This window comes from Urocitellus parryii, chromosome 14, assembly GCF_045843805.1.
Source record: "Urocitellus parryii isolate mUroPar1 chromosome 14, mUroPar1.hap1, whole genome shotgun sequence".
Lineage (NCBI taxonomy): Eukaryota > Metazoa > Chordata > Mammalia > Rodentia > Sciuridae > Urocitellus > Urocitellus parryii.
The window spans coordinates 38,662,555-38,686,416 of record NC_135544.1 but is presented as its reverse complement, the minus strand read 5'-3'; the positions used below and the strand labels follow the sequence as shown (position 1 = coordinate 38,686,416).

The 23,862-nt window shown below is 37.6% G+C and overlaps 1 protein-coding gene across 4 annotated transcripts in view; it reads left to right on the top strand.

Moving 5' to 3' along the window:
* The first annotated feature begins 6,886 nt into the window (after positions 1-6,886).
* The window catches only part of Galnt7 (polypeptide N-acetylgalactosaminyltransferase 7), a 136,932-nt gene continuing 119,956 nt past the window's right edge, over positions 6,887-23,862 (top strand). For all 4 annotated transcript variants that reach the window (XM_077792617.1, XM_077792616.1, XM_026389742.2 and 1 more), the window contains exon 1: positions 6,887-7,012. In XM_077792617.1, coding sequence (XP_077648743.1) covers positions 6,887-7,012 — 126 coding nt within the window. The remainder of the gene's footprint in view (positions 7,013-23,862) is intronic.

Sequence of the window (23,862 nt, the reverse complement as noted above, 5' to 3'; positions counted from 1 at the left end):
CAGGCTACTTAAAGTGGAAACCTCCCCTCATCCTCATCCAGCATTCCATATTCCATTTTTCTGCTTTATTTCTCTCTATAACACTTATCTTCTAATATACCATCTAAAATAAAAGTTATTCTTTGTAAACTTTTTAGAACAATGTATGGCACAACTGACTTTTTGTTTCATGACAATATATAATAATTAATTTACATATTGGTTTATTGGCTGACGCCAAGAGGACAAGAATTTTTGCTTTTATTACTATATTCCCACCATCTAAGAACAATGGCTAGCACATCACATGTGCTCAAATAACAGGTTGACTAGAAATATCTATAAATATATAATAAAAGATCACAGGAAAGGATTCACTTCATTAAAAATGACGTTATAAGGTTTGAGAAATAGAAGTCATCCCAAAAGACTGAGTCCGCAAAGACCACTCTCCAAAAAGAAATGTAATTAAAATTCAAGTTTCAAAACTCTTTGCAATATGCCAACAGGTACATTTATCTAAATGACAGTATTTTGAACTCCCCTGAAGATCTGCACTCTTGGCCCACAATTCCCTGGTGTGGCTCTCTAATCTCATTTAATATAGAGCCATGTGTTCAAATAAAAGAGAAAAAGGGACTTGTTCACTGTTCAGTTATTGGGAAATAACTTTTAAAAAAAGAGGAAAAAAAATTTCCAGGCATCACCGAGACGCAGCATGGCATAGATGGAAAATAAAAGTTTGTAATTGACAGGTAACTAGTTCCTATAGAGCCTCTAATTCCTAGATAACCTTCCTATATAATCTCTTGACTGTCCGTCTCAAGATCTCTTTATTTATATTCAATTCTGTTTATCTCCTCTGAAGTATCTAAAAAGGTATGCAGGAATAGAGTTCATTATTAAAAATAATCCAAATCTTATTTAAACTAATCAAAAGCCAATTAGAAAATGAAGATGATATAAACTACTTCTATGCTGTTCCTATCAGGTTGTTCTGTAGGCTCTACATCTCATCTTGGATAAGCACAGGAGAATTGCTTCCTCCTTGGTCCGGCTCTCTAGGTCTAAACACCTGCATATCCCTACAGAGATCTTGCTTATCCAGCTACACCCACTGTGGTCCAGACAAATCTCTCATTTTACATATGGCAGCATGGGTTCTCTGGCACTTTTACTGACATCATTTCTCTCCATTCCATCCACTACATAAATTATGCTGAGAGATTATCAATATTAACAAAACAGAGTCCAATTTGCCTTGTAGGAATCAGATTCTCACATTAAACACTGTGAGGTTCTGGGCTTAACTGGATAAGCAAGATCTCTGGAGGGATGTGATAATAAACTGACAGCTGTTTGAAACTAACCGTCTGTTCACTGATGCAGAAGTTCATATGCACAAACTGTAATAGGATTTACAGTAATACCTTGACAAATTTCAGTTCTGAAGACTTTCTGGTCATTTAACCATTCTGCTGAGAACCTGAGTCTCTCTTCAGTGAAATCTGTAAAGTGAAATTAGAGTCTAGTCAAATCTCTCATTTTACATATGGAAGAATGGCTTCTTTGGCTCTTTTACTGATGTAGTTTCTTTCTATTTCACCTGTTTTTTTAAAGTTATGCTCTAACAGATCATCAATATTAGTAAGAAATAGGCTAGAATATTTTACATTAAGGGTTTAATTTACATTAAGGGTTGTGAAGTTCTGGGCAACTCATATTCCCATCACTGACCAGTTAGCTTCAAGCAGCTATCAGTTGCTAGGAATTATAGCACTAGGAATTATAGTACTCATTTTGGTCAAACAAGATGCAGAATAGTGTACCCTTCTTTTCCAACCTCCAAATCAGGGCAAAATCACCTATCTGTAAAATAATTAGCAAAAATTTAGATATCAGTTCCTTTCAAGATATATTAATTTATAATTGCAAAAGGATGCTTCTAAACTTCTCTATGCTTAAACCAATGAAGGCATCAACATGCTTTCCCCCATTTACTCGACTCAAGTTATAGAGCATGTCTTCTGTGCAAGCACTGTCAGTATCCTAGGAACACAATGCTAAAAAACTTGTTCTAATGGAGGTGACATACTCTGAGAGAACTTATGGGATGTTCTGAGTATGAATCAGGGATCCTGGCCTCAGCAAAGATGTAGGGGTTGAAGAGAATCAGAGGGATCTGAAAGAATTGATGTATAAATTGAAATTTGAAAGATTATCAGGAGTTTGATGGCACTGGCGCAGGCCAAGATGGGGGAAGGACTGGTACAGAAACTACTGAGAATCCTGGGAAAGGGAATAACGTGCATAAAAACCTAGAAGTGAGATAGAAGTGTGGGCTTGAACTTGACCTGTTCCAGAAACAGAGAGACATCAATATGGCTACAGTTTAAGCTGGAAAAAAGGTAATTGACCAGCTTTGAGTCTATGGAGATAAGCAGATGAAAGCTCATAAAAGTCTTTGCAATACATTGAGGAGTTTGGGTATAATTCCATGAACAATGGGAAGCTGTTTAAGAGGTTTCAAACAAGAGTAGTAGGAAATACAATCTGTTTCAATCTCCTCCTAAACAAATGTTTAAATCAAAAGAGCACTCGGAATTATGGGAGTCCAAAAACAGTACCAAATTATGAAGAGGTAGTATTCTTCAGTGTGAAATCTAAGAGGGCTTTTAAATAAGCATTTTTGCCTTCAGAACATTGTAGGAAACCATTAACCTCATCAAATGGGAGCCTTGACAACAGTCTTTTATTCCAGATGAGTACAACTCAGGAATCACCCACTAAACTTATAATAGAAATAGTAATCTATGTTGGAAAAATATATATATATATATGCAGAGTTTGACTTCATAGTATTCCACATGAGAACATAAGTGTTAACCATATATTAACATTATAGTCATCCTCAGAATTTCAGTACTGAAAGGGATATCAAAGGTCATTCTGTCCAATGTCTTCATTTTATGGATGAAAACAGTACACAAGATAATCAGAAATAAGCAATTATTTAAGATCTGGGTTCTTCTTGGAAGATTTCAGCACATTATAATGACAACTTAATTTTCACAATGAAAATCAGGTATTTTGATGTATATATTTAATTACTAACACTGTTCCTGAGCTTCCAAAATGGTTCCCAATGGACCCTGCCTATTAGTATTCACATCTGTTGTAGTTGCCCCAGCCTCCAACATGGTACCAGCTTGTGGGTCTTGAGCTCTAGCCTTCCTCCCTTGAATTAAAATGTCCCACCCACCACCTGTGAGATACCAAGGTCTTTCTGTTTGCCATGTGAATGAACTTGGAAGCCAATTCTCCAGGCCCAGCTGAGCTGAGCTAACTGCAATTCTACTGACAGCCTGGCAAGAACCTCATGAGAGAATCTGAGCCAGAAATACCAGTTAAGGCACTCCTTGATTCCTGAACCTCGAAAGGGTTAAATAACAAAGGTTTGTTCTTTCAAAGTGTTAAACTTTGGTATAATTTGTTGTGTAGTAATAGAAAATAAACACCATACAAAATTAAAAACTCTTTACAAACTATATGCAATTAAATAGTAATTGTTATACACAATAAGATATTATCTTGATTTAGAAATACGACCACTGGTGATCTCCTTTGAAAAGAGATGATTAAATGGTTTCCAGAATAGGCAACAGAATATTTAACTAGTAATTTACAGGTCACTGATTCTAATTTAACTGAATTCTTGGCAACCAGACAGAGTTAAAATTGAAATTTGGCCATAAACAGTAATTGCCCATAGCTGCATGTTCCTATTTCAATTAACCTTAAAAAAAAAAAAAACCCTCAAAAGATTAAAAAAAAATATCTCAACTTAAAGCTATCATTTTCTTCTTAATTCTGAGTATTCTTAGTAGGATATTGAGTAAAAGGGAAACAACAGTTAATGGAGATGACAGTGTAAAAAGTAATCACAACTCTAAATAAAACCCCCAAACTTTTATTCTGGGAAGAACCTTCAGGTAAAGAATAGCCAATGAAGCAGTCCCCACCCCTCTTCTAAGTTTCATTTCCTGTTTTTTATTCATAATCCAATTATTCACTCAGCATTCCATCAAGAAATATTTATTAAACTCTTTTGACACACCAGGCACAGGGATACAATAATTAATTAGACAGACAAATCTCCAGATTCTTGCAAATTTAATCTGGGAGTGGGAAAACAATTCAGGAATTACAACACAGTGATAATTGTTAGGGAGGAAGTAGAAGGTGCAATGGAAGCCCCTAGCAAGAGACCTAACCCTGTACCTTAGTAGAAGGGGCATGGGAGAGAGTCTAGAAAAGCTTTTGTAATTGATATCCAAGTTTAATGGTAAGGTGTCACAGGATATTTCGGGGGTGGGGTGGGGCTCCTTATATAAAGGCCCAAAGGCAAGTGAGTTACATTGAGAAACTTAGACCTTCAGCCTTACTGTAGCACGTAGAAGGAAGGCATGGTGAGAATCCCAAGTTAGTGCAGGATGGACACAGTTCCTTATAGTGGATTCCTTTGTAGCAGAGTTGACATGGGAAAAAATTTAAATAAAACAAAACTAACAAATCTGATCCTCTGCATCCAATCTGAGAACATTATATAATAAATACTATTATGTAATATTATAAGATAACCATAATCATTACTTGACAAAAATTATGTATGTACTGGCAAGAATTTTGAGGTGAAAAAACGTGTTTTGAATCCCAGCTTAGAAATGACAGTAATACTAATCTCAGGTTGTGTAAAGGTTACATGAAAAAATAAAACATGAAACCTCTTACCCATACCAGGTGTTCAAAGAATTCACCTCCTTTCTGGCTACTTTGCTTCTGAGCCCCCAGCTGATCTTTGAACTGAAGGCATCATATCAACCATATGTGACCTTCTAACCTGGCAGACACCATCTCCTATGCTCATCCCATTACGCTCTAGACGTTACTTTCCTTCCCAGTGAACATTTCCCTGTGTTAGACAAGCCAGAAGTACCCCCCAAAAATAACAATCCCTGTCATACAGTAACAGCTGTAGCATTTGTAAAACAAGAATTACACCCATACACTGAGACTTAATCCATTACATTAACTGTATATCTGCTATGTACTTGGCCTCAGTTATTCCCTTTGATAATATCATGCAGTATACTCACTATTTGGCAGATAAGAGCCTTAGGTTAAAAAAGGTTAAGAGTGGCTTACCCTGACCTAAGCTTTGAATGTAGCTTCTCATCTTCTTTCTCAACAGACTTGTCAACTCTTCGAAAGCTGCATCCCAGCAAAAGTGGTAAAAGCCATTTATTTTAAGGTGTATGTTAGGTTTCTTTTAAACATTGTTAGAATTCAGAGAAACATGGTCTTTTACTACTGTATACACATTGATTAATTTCTAACTTTGTGGCCTTTTCATTTGTATTTCCAGTTCTGTGTGCAAGTGGTGGTGGCAGGATCTCCCTAGAATACTCTAAAAGAACCATTCAAACGGCTTTAGCCATAAGTACCACTTTCCATTTGTATACTGAGCAGCTATGTTTATAACAGAAAAAATTAAGCTTCTGATTTTATTCATAACAAAAGATTGTCTCTTCTGACTGTGAAAATGAGAGCACAAATGCAAGATTTAATCACTGAGGCAGACTAAATAACCAGGTTTTACTTGTTTTAAACCCCAAAAGCAAAACAACAACAACAAAACCTTGCAGATTTGAAGTAGTATTATGAAAAAATATACTTTGACCATACTAAAAAAAGAAAGACAAAATTTTAAACATTCTGTTTAACTTTAATTAGGCATTTCAGCGTATGGCACACTAATAATGCAATAACATACACTCCATGATATATAGTGATGGACATCTTTGTTGGAAGATATGGGCACAATATTTCCTTGAGAAGGGGCTTGATAATTACCAACATCCTTTCAAGGGCGTCAGGTCTCATGGACAGAAAAGGAAAGTCCATCAAGAGGCAAAAATCAGGTGTGAGGGAAACAATAAGGGGTAAGTATTGTCTTAAAAACTGAAATTGTTTTCTCTGGGTAGAAATCTAAGATCAAGGATTCATTGCTTATTAGCAGAAGATGATTGGCTTTCTTCTAATTAGCTCAAGGGCAAGAGTAATACTGGCTTTCCAAGTGAGCTCCTCTAGTTCAGTGATATTTGCACATCTCACCTGAGCCTTTCGGTTACAAATCCACCTCCTCTAGAAGCCGTGTGAAAAAGCAAGATCAATATATATATATGGAAAAAAAAAATCCTCCCAGCTATAAATCAGCCACGTGGAGCTGCTGCTGCGGCAGCTGTAGCTCCGACTTCCTGGTTTGCTTCCTGCAATCAGGGGGGGCTCGGGCAGGTCCGCGGCATCCTGGAGGGCATGGGTGTTAAGGGCCGAGTTATGGTCCATAATTACCATAAAAGTTTGGCAATCTGGAAGCTTTAAGGAGCTGAGCTGTAGGGCAAAGGCTAAGGACCAGACCTGGGGAAAGTGTTAAGTTAGTTACAAAATAAGGAGGGACTGGGAAGGGGGCTCGTGTGCTCGGTGGTGGAGAGAAGGGGACTGCGGATCTGGAAGGGGGCAGGTAGAGAAAAAGGAAACCCAGAGAGCGAGGCACACCGGCCGGTCGGAGCTCTGCGGAGGCCGCCTGCGGGGAGGGGGAGGTGGCGGCGAGCGCGGTCCGAGCCGCGGGCTGCGGGGAGGGGGCGGAGGGAAGCGCCCGGGGGAAGGTAGAGCCGAGGGGAGTTCCGGAGCTGGAGCAGGAGAGGGCAGACAGCGGAGAGGGCGGCAGCCGTAGCGTTAGGGGTGGGGGAAAGAGGAGGAGGAGGAGAGCCGGAGGAGGGGGAAGGAGGGAGGGGAGAGCTGTGGCGGCGGCTGCGCCGGGCTGTGTGTCTCTCGCCGCCGGAGGAAGATGAGGCTGAAGATTGGGTTCATCTTACGCAGTTTGCTGGTGGTGGGAAGCTTCCTGGGGCTCGTGGTCCTCTGGTCTTCCCTCTCCTCACGACCCGACGACCCGAGCCCGCTGAGCAGGATGAGGGTGAGTGACCCGCCCGGCCCCCTCCGGCGGCTGCGACCTGCAACTTGTTTTGTTTGCGCGCGCGTGTGGCGGGAGCGGGGGGCGGCGGGGTCGCGGCGCGGCGTTGGCGCCGCAGCTCCGCAGGTGGTGCTGGCTCAGCGCCGGCCGAAGGGGGCGCCGAGCCCCACGCACCGGGTCCCCTCTGGCCGCAGCCGGCCCGCCCCCTGGCCGCCCCTTCCTCCCGCGCTTCCCCGCCCCGGGCTCCGCCGCCGACACCCGCGCTGCGGCGGCGGCGGCTCGGGGGACGCTCTCCGCGTCCGGACTGCGGGATGGGATCGGAGGAGAGCTGGGTCCGGGGGACCGCGGCTGCTCGGCGTCCAACTCGCTGGTGCCGCGAATACCGCGGTCGCAGCCGAGGGACGTGGGGTTGGTCCAGGCTGCGGCCTGTGGCGCGTGCAGGCCTGAGGAAGGCGAGATGCCGCCGCCACTACCGCGGTCCGGTGGACCAGGCCCCGCGGTCCAGCCTTCCCTCACGCCACCGCCCGTCCGGGGGTGCTCGTAGCCCGGCGCTCCCCCCAACCCGCCCGCCGGGGAGTGGGAGGACGACGGCGCCCCGCCTCCGGCTAGTACGGAGAGCGCCGCCTCCCCCTCAACTCCGGTGGCCGGGAGTCGGGTGCGATGTGCGGCCGAGGCCTCGCCCGGGACCGGCGTTTCCTCCCGGTTCTCTGGACGAGGGGAGGGGCGTCCTCGCCCCGATAGGCGTCCCCCACCCCTGGCGCCTGGGGAAACCCCTTCGCTGACAGCGCGCTGGTGCTTTCCCGGGGATTGGGAGTCAATTCCTCTTCCCCGGCTGCAGCAGTGTTTCTCGGGCCGGAAAACTAACTTGTGTCGGCGCCCGGCTCCCCGCGCTGCCTGCCTGCTCCCTGAGCCGGACGCAGAGTGGCGCCCGGGCGCGGAGCTCCCTGCCGCTCCTCTGGGACGCATTTGTCTTTCGCCCAAGGCGCGGGTGTTAGATTTGACACTCCTTGGCTTTTGAGGATTTAGCTAGGAGCCTCGGAACATTAGTTACCGTGAGCCGCGCCGCTTGGAAGGGGCCGCGGTCACTGCTTCTGCACTGACCAAGCAGTTGTAGGGGCAAGAGCGTTCTGGTTCCCCAACCTGACTCACCCCCTCCCTCCCGTGAGCCGTTGCAGGCACCTAGTACCTCGCTCCTGAGACTTGGATACCCACCTCCTCCCGGCCAGTGGTTCAGAGCCACGGACAGGCTGAGGAGCCTTCGGAGTCTTTAGCAAAGTGCCTTTTGCAAAAACGATCAACATTGCATCCATGTGATCTTCTTATTAACTTTCCTTCTGGAAAGTTAGGATGTTGAGTGAAAAGGCTTGTGGAGTCCTTTCAAGAGTAAGAATCTTAGGAGGAGGTTCCCTTATCAGTCCTTGTTTATGTCAGGACTTAATTTGTAAATTTCAGTATTTGGATAGTTTTTACTGCAGAGGAATCTCCTGTTGTACTATCTGGAGTGGATTCCCATCTAAGTCATCTAAATTGATGATAAAAAGTGTCGTTTTCCTTTGCAGTGTATTGGCGGCTCTCATGGAGTGAGTGATGGTGACCTTTTTCTAATTTTGCTGAGGATTTATTGACAAAGGATAACTGAATATTTGCAGTTGTCTGTAAATATTTGAAATCATCACATGGCCTTTTACATAGTGCTAGAAATGTTAGTCTTCGTTTTCTGGAAGAGAAATTGAGGAAAAACTGACAAAATTGCCATGTTTAGAATGTCCTGTAGTTTAGATGATGAGTTTCTTAAAGAGATGGTGAAACATCATTCCCATCTCTTGAGATATTTTATCAATGCTGATATGTAAGTAAGGTACAGTGCCCCTTTAATTACAGTGAGGTGGCGATATCTTTTTGGTTCAACTTATTTAGTGAAATTTGTCAGTGGACCCAGTGCAATTGTATAATTTACCAGATTTAAGATTTACCAACATAATTAAAATTAAAATAAATTCTTAGGTATCAGGAAAGCAAACTCTTTTTATTAACTTTCCAGGCAAATAGTAATCTAAGTGATTTAAAGTATAGCATATAAATCAGAAAAGTGTAAATGAGGGACTATTGCATTTCTTTATTTAAAGCTAATCTAAGAGCTTAAGAAATCCAGTCTTAGAAGACCTTCTTGATTAGGGAAGACTGACCAGGTACTCAGATGCTGATTCCTGAGTTTCTTCTCTCCCTTGCAGTTCATTTACTGTGATTATGATTGCAGACACTTTCAATTCATTTTGAGAACCGTGCTTTTCTTTAATGTTAATCTGGAATTGTTTTGGATCTCTTTAAATGTCCTGAGATTGGCTAGAACATCCAGTTTATCAAATATAGGTTCTGTTTGTGTTCCATCAGGCTTTTTATGCTCCATCCACCCTGTGCAGTTTTTTGTTTTGTATTATTACTATTCCAGACATTAAAGTCTGTTACAACCTACTCCTTCATTACAGGGAGTATTTCTTTGCTTTAATATTTCCCACCTGTGGAGTCAAGACAAGAGAAACATGTTCTTAGCTTCATGCTTGTACCTGAATCTCTTGTCCTTTCTTTGAGGTGAATGATGTAGAAAAATGACCTTATTATCCCAATCATATTGTGTTATTTTTTTTCTTTGATTTATTCAAATATTTTTGAGTTTATATTGTGTACCATGTTTGGTGCTAATTGTTAAGGAAACATTCCTTGTCTTTAACCTCAGAGACCTTATAGTCTAATGAGAAGAAAACACATTGATCTAGCCTCCACAGTATATAAATAAAAATTGTGCTACATGCTGTGAAGGAAAACCATAGGGGACCAGAAAACAGAGGAGCTGTTTTCTGAAGAAATGACTTGGAGTTGAAATCCGAAGATTTGAAGAAGAGTAGTTGTTGATCTGGGGATGGGACATTCCTGAAAATAGCAGTATGTACCAGGTCCTGAGGCAGGGGAAGGAAGGAACTGGAAGATGGATGTAGTTGGAACATGAAGGGTGAGGAGATAGGTGTAACAATACCACAAAGGTAAGGATGTATATTGCAGACATGGATTTAGATCTTAAGAGGAATGGGAGGCTATATAAGGATGTAATTTAGGGAAGAGACATGATTACATTTGTGTTTTGAGGGACTACCCTGACTGCCTGCAGGAGATACACTTTTGTCTATAGATAATTAAGAGTTCCATTGTTACAGTAGTTCATATGACATATGACTTTGCTTGAATTGGTAATGAAGAAAGTGAATTGATTCAACAACTATTAAAGATGCAAAAGCATCAGGATTTGGTGATTGGATGTGGAAGTGAAGGTGGCAGAAGGTCTAGGATGATAGATTGTTACATTATGAAAAGTTATAAAGACAAAATTTATTCATTCTATTCTATTTTATGGTTATGAGAAGGCTTATTTTTTAGGCATTGTTCTCTGTATTTTAAGGTCATCATTTATTAAGACCATCTATTTAGACATGCAAAGTGCAAAAAGTTTCTTTAATAAATTATAATAGGTCTCAGACTGACACCATTTCCCCCAGGTTTTAGGCCTGAATGAGTGTTTGAAGTTGAATCATAATCACTGAAAGAAAGTAAAGGAAATTTAGCCTCAGTGGTTCTATTAAAACCCTCAGTACTGATTGGGCTTTTGTGTAAACTCATGATTTGTTGGGAGTTGCTCTGGACTCTACGTACCTTTAAGTCCTGAATAAAGGAGTATGGAACAGTTGTTGCACCCCATTTTCTGGAGCTGCTCTGGAAATACACACCCTTAAGTCCTGAGTAAGAGATACTGAATAATTATGGCGCCTTGCAGTAACTTGGGCTTTATCTCCACTGGGATAATGAGGTGTGGCTCCAAGAGTAGGTGTTACCCAGTGGGATTGAATTACACTCACCTGTTCCTTTGTAATACTACCACTTTGCCCTTTTTGGGATAGAATGTTCCATGGAACCTCCCCTTGTGTGTCCCCTATATAAGAATAAAGAATTCCAGTGGCTCTCTCTTTCCACTGACCCCTAAGTTCACAGAGCCATCCCTGGATTTTGAAAAGGTACTTCTGTGTGTGTGAGCGCACGCTTTCTACACTGTTTTCTTAAGTTATTGGAATAGTCAGATTTTGTGAATGCAGCATTAAGTTGTTACCTAGGGTAGATGATGATAATGATTCTCTGTATATTCAAATGATACTTTGGCCAAACCATTAGTGACATGTAAATTCAGAGCATACACAATAGGATTCAGCAACTACTGCTTGGCCAAGAGGTTAGGTTTGAAAGGGGTCTAGCTTAAATGAGGACTAGTGGCCAAATTCACTACCCTGTCACAGTTTAGTTTCAACTTACCAAAGTAATTTTATCTCAGTGATGATCAGTGGTAACCTGAAAAATTCTTCCTTTGACCATGAGATTTTATCTCAAAGGGAAATGCCATTTATACTGTTAGGGATAGAGCTATCACTTAGCAAAAGTGTAATGTCCTAAGTGGCCACTGTTCTCTCAGTTCTCCAGTCTACATGGCTCAGGATGTTTTTTGTTTTCTTTGCAGTTCTCAACTTTTCACCGTCCAAAATTTCTAGTAATAATAATATTGATGTTGATAATAAATTTATATCACTAAGCCTAAGAAATCTGGGCTTATAGACATCCTGAAATTATTGCAGATTTTTGTATATATGTGCATTTTCTGGATTGAGAATTAGAATCTTCCCTACTTCCCCGATGGTCCTATAAGCCAAACAAGGCCTCAGACCACTGACTGAGCCCCTTGGAGGCAAAGTTCATGTTTCCTGCTCATAGGATATATCTTCCCTTCTGATCTTGGTGTTGAATTTATGGAAGGTGCATATTAAATTTTTGGTCAAAAACATAAAGTACATCTATTTATGAATTCCCTGTATGTCTAGTCACTGAAAATGTTTGGTGGATTTCCTGCTTCTTATTTGTTGGTTTTTGTGAAAGAGTCTCCCATACAGGGGTCTAAGTAAGGTCAGCCTGCTCCCTGTCCCCTTATTTTCCCCTCAGTCATGTCCCCTGGAGAACATTGAAAATATCTAGAGTTAAAGTCCCTATTTGCATATGTTCATGTTTTACTGGGGATAAATTTTCTGTTCCTTAATCCAGTAGCAATATAAAAGGTGTCACATGAATATGTTTCATTAACAGCCATACCAATAAGTAGAAAGGTTTAAAATATCCATTTGGGAAGTGCACAGTTATTAGTGAAAAGAGAATGAGAACTGGTGTAAAACAGTTGAATTTGGATCACTATTTTGTGACTTAGGTTAGCTGTGTAGAAGGGGAAATAAGACGAAGGATACAATTTGGGTTTCTGTATAAGCTGCATTAGGTCAGTCAGTTATAAATTGGAGAAAGTGAAAGGTAAGCTTCAGGAATGGAAAGCAAAATTCTGAGTTTGCACCATTTGTAACCAGAACATATACACATTCTAACTTCCTAGTTATTTAAAAAAAAAGATGGGGGGATTTGGTCAGCAAGATTTGAAAAGCTATTGAATATAGGAAAATGATTGCAATTATTCAACTTCAAACTAGATAATTGTGTTTGTTCATATGTACACTGTGGATTTCTACATTCCTGAAGATTGAATGTACAATCTGCCATGTGAAAAGTCATTAAGTCAAGAATTTAAAATTTCTAGAATTCAATGACAAAGGCTGTGAAAGGAAGGGTTTATAGTTTTATATAAAGATGGAAAGGGGGAAGGGTGAGAAGGTGAAATATAAATGTGGACAATTTTTGTAAGTATTAGGAGATATATTGATATTTAAATATGATACTCAACAAATATTGTGTGTGTGCATGTATGTATGCAGAGAGGGTTTTTTTTTTTTGGTGTGTGTGTGTATGTGTATGTGTATGTGTATGTGTGGGACCGAACCTAGGTCCTCATATATGCTTGGCAACTGCTCTCCCACTAAGCTAGATCCCAGGCCCTAAAATATAAGTTTCATTGCTCTAGGCATGGGAGATTGTGTATTGTGGAGGAGGTGGAAAGTTTTGACTTAATAAAGATGTTATTCAAGTCTTGACCTAATAGCCACAGTAGGTGTCCATAATAGCAATTTGTGTGTGTGTGTGGGGGGGGGGGTGGTAATGAACACATGAAAGCAACAGAGGCTTTTTCCCATTCTCCTACCCTGAAACTTCTATTCACTCAAAATAATGTGTTGAGGTCTTTTTTACTGTGAGGCACTGGGCTGGGTCCTAGAGATGCAAAAATGTCAAGGACATAGGCTCAGATCCCTTAAGAGAGATAAACTGTGGGAATGTTAGTCATAAAAAGAAGCTTCTTACAGAGCTGTAGGAGGTGGATGTTGAGAGGGAGAACAAAAAAAGAGCATAGAATTTAGCTATATCAGGAATGTCAGTGGGATTTGGCCAGGTAGAATTACAAGGAAAAACATTCTAAACTAAAGGAATATGGTGAAACCAGAAAGAAGTCCAGTTTTACTGATGAAAAATGGTGGAATAAATTTTTTTTTTTTTAATTTGGGTGAATGTACCTCAGTGAAACTCAGCATTCTGTACAATTGAGATGCACCAATAAAAAAAGATTGGAAAGTTAAGTTTGGGCTGTGTTTGAAAGGAATTAAATGGTAGGCTAATGAACTGAGTTATGGTTTCTTTAATTCAGCAGTATTTTTCTAGAGGCTTTTGAAGTGGATTTGAGGAATTGGTAGCATTCATTTACTTATCAACTTTTAATCATTCACTTAACAAATATTTCAGATATATGTCGAATATCCACTGAGTGGACATTGCTCTTGGTATTGGAAATGCTCTAAGGTAGTAAATAATAACAACAATTGCTTACATATATTGGATGCTTACTTTGGACCAGGTAAATATTCTACATGCATTATGTTGTTTAATTGTAACAAATGCCTTCTAATGCAAATCTGTATAATCCTTACTTTATAGATGAGGTGGCATAGGTAGGGAGAAGTAAAATCTTTGTCCGAGGTCAAAGAAAGCAGTAGAGCCAGGGTTCAATTTCAAGTGTTTTAACTTTACCACTGTGTTCTCTGATTCTGCATTATGGATTTAAACAACATGGACAAGTTCATATGGAGTACATATGTGAAGACAATAGCAGGAGAATTTCAGATAAACATTGTGAAGACAATTCAAGGGAATATGAAGGAAATGGGGGCAGAGAAGATCACTCAGTGGAAGGAAGATTACAACTGAGCTTAAGCCTAAAGAATGAGTATATAAATATAGAAATCTAAGGGAAGAGCATTCCAGGCAGAGGAAACAGAAATGCAGAATCCTTGAGGATGGAATGAGGCTAGAGTGTTTGAGAAATAGAAGGAAGGCCAGTATAGCTGGAGGAATGTAGTCAGGACTCAGATGATGGGAAGTGTAAGGCCTATAGTGTGTTATTAGGGTTGTTATTTATATTTAGTTTACACTCATTGTCCTTTAGCCATTACAATCCTTTCTCTCAACAGTGGATGGGTTGCATGGTAAATTATATGGTCATTTTACTTACTCTGTTTGGTCCTAGATAAACAAAATGAGTAATAAACTTTTTGGTACCTGGTTTATGGGCCAGACATGCAAATACACAATTGCAGTGGGTAAGTCAAGAACTGTGTAAGCTAAATCCATTGGGACCCATGAAATCACAAAAGAAAGCTATCATCTAGTTTTATGGGGCAGGGTGCCATCAGAAAGCTTCTCTTAGAAAAGGACATGCTGAAGATGTGAGGACAGAGGAGCAGCATGCCATATTGCTATGTCATGAAACATTATGGCCAGTCCTGGGGACTATATGACTGGTAGATTGGGTAGGGGAGGGGAAGAAGAGAAGACCCTAAAAAGAAAAATAGAATCTGAGCCATAAAAGACTTTGAATACGACTGGTCAGAGCTGGACTATAAGGAAAACTCTGGAAATAAGTGCAGGCTAGATTTCTGTGTGGAGATAATTATCCCTGTAATATAATGAAGTCTATACTAGTAGAAGGACCCAGAAACTGAATACAGGGAGAAAAAGATTATAGAATTGCCCAGATTAGCAGTTAGGAAGAGAATTCCTGAAGAGGAAAGGAGAAAAGAATGGTAGGAATGCCTTTAGAAGGAACACAGCTGAATATTATTACCCTGTAGGCATATAGGAAAGGGCCATCACCCATTCAAATGCTGCAATATTAAGAAGGAGCCAGTTAAGATATGATGCAGCAAGTGACTGGAAATGTTATCTCCTGCTGAACTAACCAGTAGTACTTTGGCCTGGAGAGGGAGCATCGTTAGTGGAATTCAGTAAATATGACCCAGAGAAACAGGCTTAGATGAGAAAGAAGTTCAGGTTATGAACAATCATCCTCACTATGGAAAGAATACAAATAGAGAAAGAGTTTTATTAGAGAATTGTAACAATCAAGGCAGAACTTAACCCATTTTGGCTTATATCTCTTACCATAATTTGATGGGCTGTCCGCCTCCTGCTACCAATTTTGTGTGTGTGTGTGTGTGTGTGTGTGTGTACAAATTACCTAATATTCTTGGGAATATTGCATAAATAATGTAATTTTTATACATTAATTTGATGTGTTTTAAAGAAAAAAAACAGGATAGCAAATTTGTATGCTCAGCATTTAAGTAGTAAGTTTTTAAAAATGAAGGATACCATTTAATTCTAGTTCAGCCCTGTGATCTTGAAAGCAATACTGAAGCAACTTGAACTGCAACTACTCAGGGCTTAAATCGTTTTGGAGAAAGAAGAACTAACTTTCAGATACTTCATTTGAGAAGAATCTGAATGTTTCAAAATGAGAAATGTTCCCAGTTCTGCTTCATTATAAATTCCCTCCTAAGCTCCCTAGCCTTCATAGCATTTTTAAACGTTGCTCCTGAGAAGCATTTAAATATGCCAACAGGGAGACCTGATTCAGTTCACTGAATATAAGAACTGGTAACACTGAAACTTGAGGAAAAAATTAACTTTGCATTATCTAATTAAGTTTATAGGATTGCAGCAGAGCAGCCTGGTTTCTCAAATCTAGAAGGTACAATTAATGGCAGTATTATATCAATACCAACTAGTCTGCTAATAGGCTTCTAAGCAAAGCAATTGGAATTTGTTATTACCAAGAATATTTTAAACTGGATGAATTAAAATTAAATTACATACTATCGGGAACCATTCTGTATGAGGATAGAATAGATGACCTAATCATTTTTTAATCTTTAATTTTTATCCATTCCCTGAGTTGAGAAACATGTTTGGGCCTCAAGGGAAACGGTACTCCCTTCAGTAGCAAACTTAATGTGCTTAATGATTATCTGGCTTGGGTGTAATTTTAGCATATCTTGTTCTTTTATGAAATTATTTTATAATACCTTAGTCCTTACCATATTGAGTTACTGTGAAAACTGTGTATTCCTTGGTAATGTGTATTACAACTTGGTATTAACTAAGTAGGCATTAACTGAGAAGCTGTCAAATCTTTTTTTGGTCATTCATATGAGAAGATAGATGTGTAACATTTGTGTTTATTAAACTATATTCTCCTTTGACTTTGGATTTTCCTTTTAATAAAAACCTAAACCAAAACAAACAAAAAACCCAACCCATCTATGAAAAGATATTCTTTTTATTGTGAGCAAGGTTTGCAAGTAACTTTTACAACTGAATACCTACCCCCTTTTCCAGCTGGAATGCTTGATTTAAAAGTACATGTATGAAGACACAAAGTGGTGTGAATATACTATGCATACAACCAGAGATATGAAAACTTGTGCTCTATATATTTAATAAGAATTGTAATGCATTCTGCTGTCATATAAATAAAAAATTTTACATAAAAAATGAGAACCACTGTAAAATAAAACTACTTAACACTAAAAACAAACAAACAAAACCTATTGACTCTGCTTATTAACCAGTCTCAGATTCTTAATGTAATATGGAAGTCACTTTCGAACGGTTTATACAATTTTAAGGATAAACCCTTGAGAGAAGTGATGTCATAACATGAGAGTAATACCTTTAATTTTGTGAGATTTTAAAAAATATACGCCTTAGAAAGGCTAAATTGAAAAAAAGAACAGTAAGGTACAGCTGAACATTGAGAAAATAAAGTTTTGTTTGGAGTGCTCTGGAAGTTCTTTATTTATCAGGACTTACAATTGCATGTCATATTTTCTATTCTGTTGTAAATTGTTCACATACATTTTTAGTAACACCTATTATTGCAAAAAATAATATGACCTCATAACCCTTGCATGAGCTATCAGTATAATTAAGTAAATCATGCAGTTGTCATGTTGCCATAATATATCACAGGTAACTGGGTAAAGATGTTCAAGTACAGGATATGGGAAGAGAAGAACATGGCAAGGAGATTCTAATTCTGGATATATGTATAGTTTATAGTCAGTTGTGGAAATATCTTAAAAATGACTCTGAACAATCTAGTGGGTCAAATCAATTAAGGGATTTTATTTGCTTGATTGTTAATGCTACTATGAAAAATACATATTTGTGAGGGAAATTATTTACCTAGAAAAACTTACCTAGCAATATGTTATACTATACTAGAGTTCTTTGTTAATAGCAGCCCATGTACCTATAAAAGAAGAATGCTTTGTATAGCAATTTCAAAACCTGGCATAGGCATGTCCTAAAACATTTGTCTTATTAGGCATAGGTTTTAAGTATACGTATTTAGGATGACTTCAATACCCCCACTCCTGACAGATTTTTCTCCTTCAAAATTTAGTATTTATCCATGAAGTTCTTATTAGATAATTTGATCATCATATGTCTTAACTAATCCGTTTAATCTTTGATGTGGCAAGATGTGTTGTGAAAGTGTTAGTATTTATTTCCTTTACAATCCGTTTGCAAGGTTTTGCATCTTTTGAAAGAAAGCTTTTTAAACCTCCTGTTTAAAAGTCTACTAATTCTTACCAGGATGATTTAAGATAAATAAAAAATCCATCACACTTTTGGCAAATATGTTCTCAAATAATGACAGAATAAATGACTACAAAGAGCTTTTTAGAGTAATAAAAGAGAAATGACTAAAATCTTACTAATTTATACATGCAGGTTTTCTCTTATAGTAGATGTTTAGTTTTTTAAACTAAAAGATTGATGTCAACATTGGAAATTGTGATCACTTGAAATAGATAATTGTATTTTAACATATAAGCAAAGGAGTGCTAGAATAAGGAAATATAGGTGTGCAGTTTCATTAACTATTACTTCCTGTGATGGCCTCAGGAAGTTCTAAGTCTAAAATCAGTCACGGGAGATTGGAAAAGAATGTTTCTCCTGTGGTGGGCAATTAAAATAAAGTTGCTTACAGATTAGAGAGATCGTAGTGGTAAAGAAAAAAAATGCTTTAACAAATAATTTTCTAAAATTTTTGTATTCTGACAGTATGTTAAAAGAGGATGATTTCTAAATACCTCAATATTTTAGAGAAATACATTCTCTTGGTATGAATTAAAATAACTTATTCTTTTTCTTGTAGTTAACATTTAGACACTAAATCATGGCACATATAACAAACACTTTTATCTTAAAATAAATGTAGGGTACTTGAAAGCGCAGTAAAATTTTGAAGAGTGATATCAACCTGCAAACCTTAATTGAGCCAAAAATGCCATACCTCTTCCCTAGTCCTGCTGTCTTCATAGTTTGAGAATTGCTAGTATCATCTGAAGTATTGGTCAAAATCCATATGTACTACAAGATTATTCTATGATTATTTATTCCAAGATTCCTATATGAAAATGGGAAGATGTGTTAATGAATGTGGCTTCACTTTATTTTCTATTACTGCCACAGACTAATGCCAGCTACTCTTGTTTGAGCAGCCTGTACCAGTTCAAGAAAATAGCAGCCAGAGTCTAATGAATAGTTTCATCTGGTACAATTATGTTTCATAAGAGACAGTTACTATTCTTGACCTCTGCTCAATTACCCAGTAACACTAAGCAAAATGTAAATGTTAAAATCTTTGTTATACCTTGGCAATAATCCTGTCAGATAAAGTGAATGGCTTGAAACATTTATTCCGATTTGTGTCTACTTATTTAGCTTAAATAACAGGTACTGTGTTTAAAAGTAAACATGTCTTATGTAATTATTTATGGTTTATAAAGGCTGTTAAAATGCAGGAAGAGTAAAAGGAAGTTATTATAAGTAACAATTAAGGAATACATGCTTTTTAAATATAGAAAATCAGAATTTAAGGTATTCACAAAGATAATAATACATATTTACATATTTATTCAGTGTCTTTAATTTTTTGATTACTAATGAAGTAAGATATCTTTTCTACTGTTCCTTCAATTCTTTGTGGAAATAACTTCAATCTGTTTAGTCATTTCTTTTTTCTTTTCCTCCTTTGGGACAGAGGATTTCTTTTCCTGATTGAGGCTTGGAATTTATTGAACTGGTGGTAGGTCAGTTTCTTTGGGTCCCGCTGGGTACTAATTGTAAGAATGATTCCTTTAGTGTCAAATGTCAGCAATAGATTTTTCTATCTATATTTTCAATAAACTATATCTACCATTTGGATACACAGCATGTTGCCTCAAAGTGAGGAGCCTAGTGGGTTGCTTAAAATTCTCACACTAGAGAAGTTGCATTTTCTGAATATACCCAATTGCAATTTTTTTTACCCAATTCTTTTTAATTAAAGATTATAAACTGGATAACTCTCGTGACGAGACAGTACTGATGAGAAAATGAAATTTTATTTCTAAAATTATAGAGATAATGAACCTTTAAAAAAGTTTTTTGCTGTCTGATCTCTATATACCTCCTTGCTTCTCTCATGTCTCACTAAAAAGAAAAAAAAAAAACCTGCCTTGAATAGGCTGTTTCATCCTGTAAAATGCCACAGATCTTGACAGAGAAGAATGATGAAAGCTAAAGACCCCAGTGATTGACTAATAATGGGGGTAAGGTTAGGGATTTACTTTTCTTGCACGAGACTTCTTTCTGTCAATGGACTGCAGATTTTCCTGGGTTGACAGGGGCTTTATTTAAGACTGTCATATATATCAAATGGTGAAAATCAAATCAAATTTAAATTACTAAGCAGACCATGCTCCTGATAATATTTCCCCCACCAAAAAAAAAAATTAGAATGGTTGTATTTTGAAATATTAGTATTCCGAAAGTTGATCACGTAAGTTTTAATGAACTTCTCTCTATCCCACTACCTTGTCAGTGAACTATAAGCATTGGTTCATTTGTCATAATTTTACCTGCTGCTGACGACGACGACTACTACTACTACTACTACTTTTTTTTTTTTTTACTTTACCACTGAAATACATCCCAGTCCTTTTAATGTTTTTATTTTTTATTTTGAGACAGGCTCTCACTAAGTTGCCTAGGACCTCATTAAATTCCTGAACTAGTTAAACTTGTGATTCTCCTGCCTCAGCCTCCCAAGTCATTGGGATTATAGGCATGTACTACCATACCCAACCATGATAACCATTTTTAAATGGTAAGAAAGGTTAGAAAATATACAATGCCTTATTAAATCAAGTGCCTTATTTGTTTCTAGTACTTTTAACTTAGGTATGTATTCGATGCACTTATTTTTAAAATACATGAATTAGTACTGATTCATAATTGTCTTTAGGATATCACATGTGTATATTTAAAAACACATCAGTAATAGATGACTGACACCAAATGTGTTTAAAAAAAAACTATCATGTTTTAACTAGTTTGTGGTGAAGCAAAATACATGAGAAATTTGCTGTGTTTCAGTTTGCTTATTATCAGTAGAAATCACTGTTGCCATCTCCAGGAAGTTAGGTTGGTTGAATTCTCTTTACTGTTTTCTGAAAGCATATAGCAGTATACAGCACTCTTAAATATGTGTAAAGAATGAATGATGCATTAAGTGGCACCTGAAATCTTGAAAGGACAATGTCTCTTATTAGAGGTTTAACCTAATAGGAGTGAAGATCAATGTCTCAAGAAAAAAGTGCAAAAATTCATTTTGGGATATGGAAGCTAATTGAGGATTTTCATTTCTACAGTTACTTCATTGAGAAAAATTCCTGATCTTATAAGACTATAGTTACTATATATGATTTTTAAAATACTCTTAAATGCTTCCTGTCTCAGTCAGAACAATGAATTAAAATGTATTGGATATTCAGCAAAAGAGACCTACAACTCAAGAATACTAAATTTAGAATTTTGTACTATAAGCTGGTTACCAGGAAATAGTGGAGGTTAAATCTGTGCTGCTGGAAAAGTTTTTTATTTCCTTGTGTAAGCCTTGGAGCCTACCAATTTCTTGGTTTTGCCAGTATGTAGACTATAGTAGTTTCTCTTAAGGGAATTGTGTATTCTTCAAATAAGAGATAAAAACTTTGTTTTGGGTCAAGAGATTGAGTGATCTCATGATGTGGGAATAATGTGATATTTTAGTGATTTTCTTTTTTTTTCCCAGTATTTATTTTATTGAGGGTTTTCAACATATGAATTCACTTTCTTTACACAGGCTTATGATGTACTTCTTTGATTTACATACACTTCAACCAGATTTTAATGATTTTCTTGTCACTGTCTCACTGACAGTGAAAAATTCATATTTTGAAATGCCCATAATTAATTCTAATGATTTCTAGGGAAGTTACATTCAACTTGATTTTAGTAACACTAGCGCTTGGGGTAAGGCAGGACAAATGAGCACCCAGGTATAGGAAGAAAAGAAGTGTGTGCCACCCAAAAGCAGGAGGTGTCTTGGTATATAAAGTCATGGTGTAGGCCACTCATTTGTATTGGGGTTAGGGATTAAGAAGGATTTGATAGGGTGCAGTGAGATGAACTACATACATATTTTTTTCTTTTTTAAAACAATTAGGTCAATAACCATGAATATTAATCCCCATGAATAGTAAATATCCTGGAGAAATTATATGCATATTTAGTTTCTCTTACTGTAAAATCTGTTGCTACCCAAGGACAAATTGGCAGTTGGTGGATTAAAAAATAGAAGCTGACAATCATATAGTTAAAGTACACATGGACTCTGACATGAGTTAAAATCCTGGTGCAATCACTGTTACTAGTTTTATGAGCCTGGCCTAGCAACTTACCTTCTCTTCAGTTTCCTTTCCACCCTTATCTGCCTACAAGACATAAAATCTCCATAGCAGTGTTTTTTTTATTCTTCCATTAGTTACAGTTACCAGAGCTGCTAACTACAGGATTTAACTTGCAGTTTTATACATGCTCTTCTCCCTTTCTTCTTTTTCTTTCTTCTTGAATAAGCATAATAATTTGTACATAGTTTCAAGAACACTTAAAAGAAAGAAAATAATTCAGTTAATGAAAGTTTTCTCCTAGATTTAAGGCTTCTGTCTTAAAAGTTGTATCCTTCACTGAACCAGTGTTCTAAAATGGGGAAAGAAGAAAACACTACAATTTATTTGTTTTAAAATAACTTTTTTCAGAATCTAAATTATGATTATTGTAGAAAGTATAAAAAAGTGAAAGCAAGTGTGAAACTAAAACTCACCTATAATCCATCCTACCCAGAGATAATTATCATTAACTATTCAGTATATTCCTGGCCCAATGTAGACATAGATCACAGCATATATGCTGCTTTGTGCATTGCCTCTTCTATTTTCTAGTAGAACTATTTTAGTGGTTTTTAGGGTATATACTTTTGTAAAGTAATCTCTTTTAATGTCTGATCATTTTTGCATGGAGATGGTTTAATGAAAGAGGACGTTAGTAAAAAAAAAAAGAAACTTTTTTAAAAATTATTTTTTAAAAATTTTTTAAAGAGAGAGAGAAAGAGAGAGAGCAGAATTTTAATATTTATTTTTTAGTTATCAGTGGACACAGTATCTTTGTTTGTATGTGGTGCTGAGGATGGAACCCGGGCCGCATGCATGCCAGGCGAGCGCGCTACCGCTTGAGCCACATCCCCAGCCCAGCAGAAGAAACTCTTGTGCTCTTGTAATGAACAATGAATTTGCAAAATTATTTTTAATCTGCCCCTTTAAAAAACTTCGGCGTGATTCTGATTTTTATAAGATGGTTCATTATATTGCTAAAACTTCAGGTGCTTAAGGACTGAACCTACAATGAATTCAAGAAAAATAGAAGCCATGTGAGGGACAGACAATAAAACTGGAAGAGCAACTATTTTGTGGAAGTTTCTGATTTTACACTCTATCCCTTATTTTTCTACCCATCATAGTTTACAACTTAATTTTGAGTTGTGGTCCCTTAATATTCTAAAACTTTTGCATAGTGAATCAGTATTAAGAAATCTAAGTCATTGACCTGTGGTTAATTTATAAGGTTGAGTAAATACTTGTTCTATTAATCTGTTTGTTAGTCTTATTCCTATTGTGTCTGTGTTGTGAAGAATAATTGTTTTGTTCTATTAATTCACTTTCACTACTTCAGTATTTTCTTAAACATTTTTCTCCAGATTAGGAATATTTGAAAATGATGTTCTTTCTTTTAGTCATTGTGTAGTTGGGCTATACTTATTTCCCTGGGCAGTGATAAGGCTCTTCTTTTCTCTGTTTTCAAATCTTATTTTAAATCCATACATTTACACACACTTTATTTACTTATTTATATTTATATATTGTGATACAATGGATCAGTACAATCATTTTCCACTTGTTGGGGATATAAATTCTAGTCTGAAAATTGAGCATTAAATACAAATGATTTAATTTTGATTGAACTCTAACAATATCCTGGGCTAGGCATATTTACATTCTCAATTTTGTATTCTGACTTTTTATAGATGAGGAAATTCATGGTGTAGGGAAGGGAAATGCCAAGCCTGAGGTCAT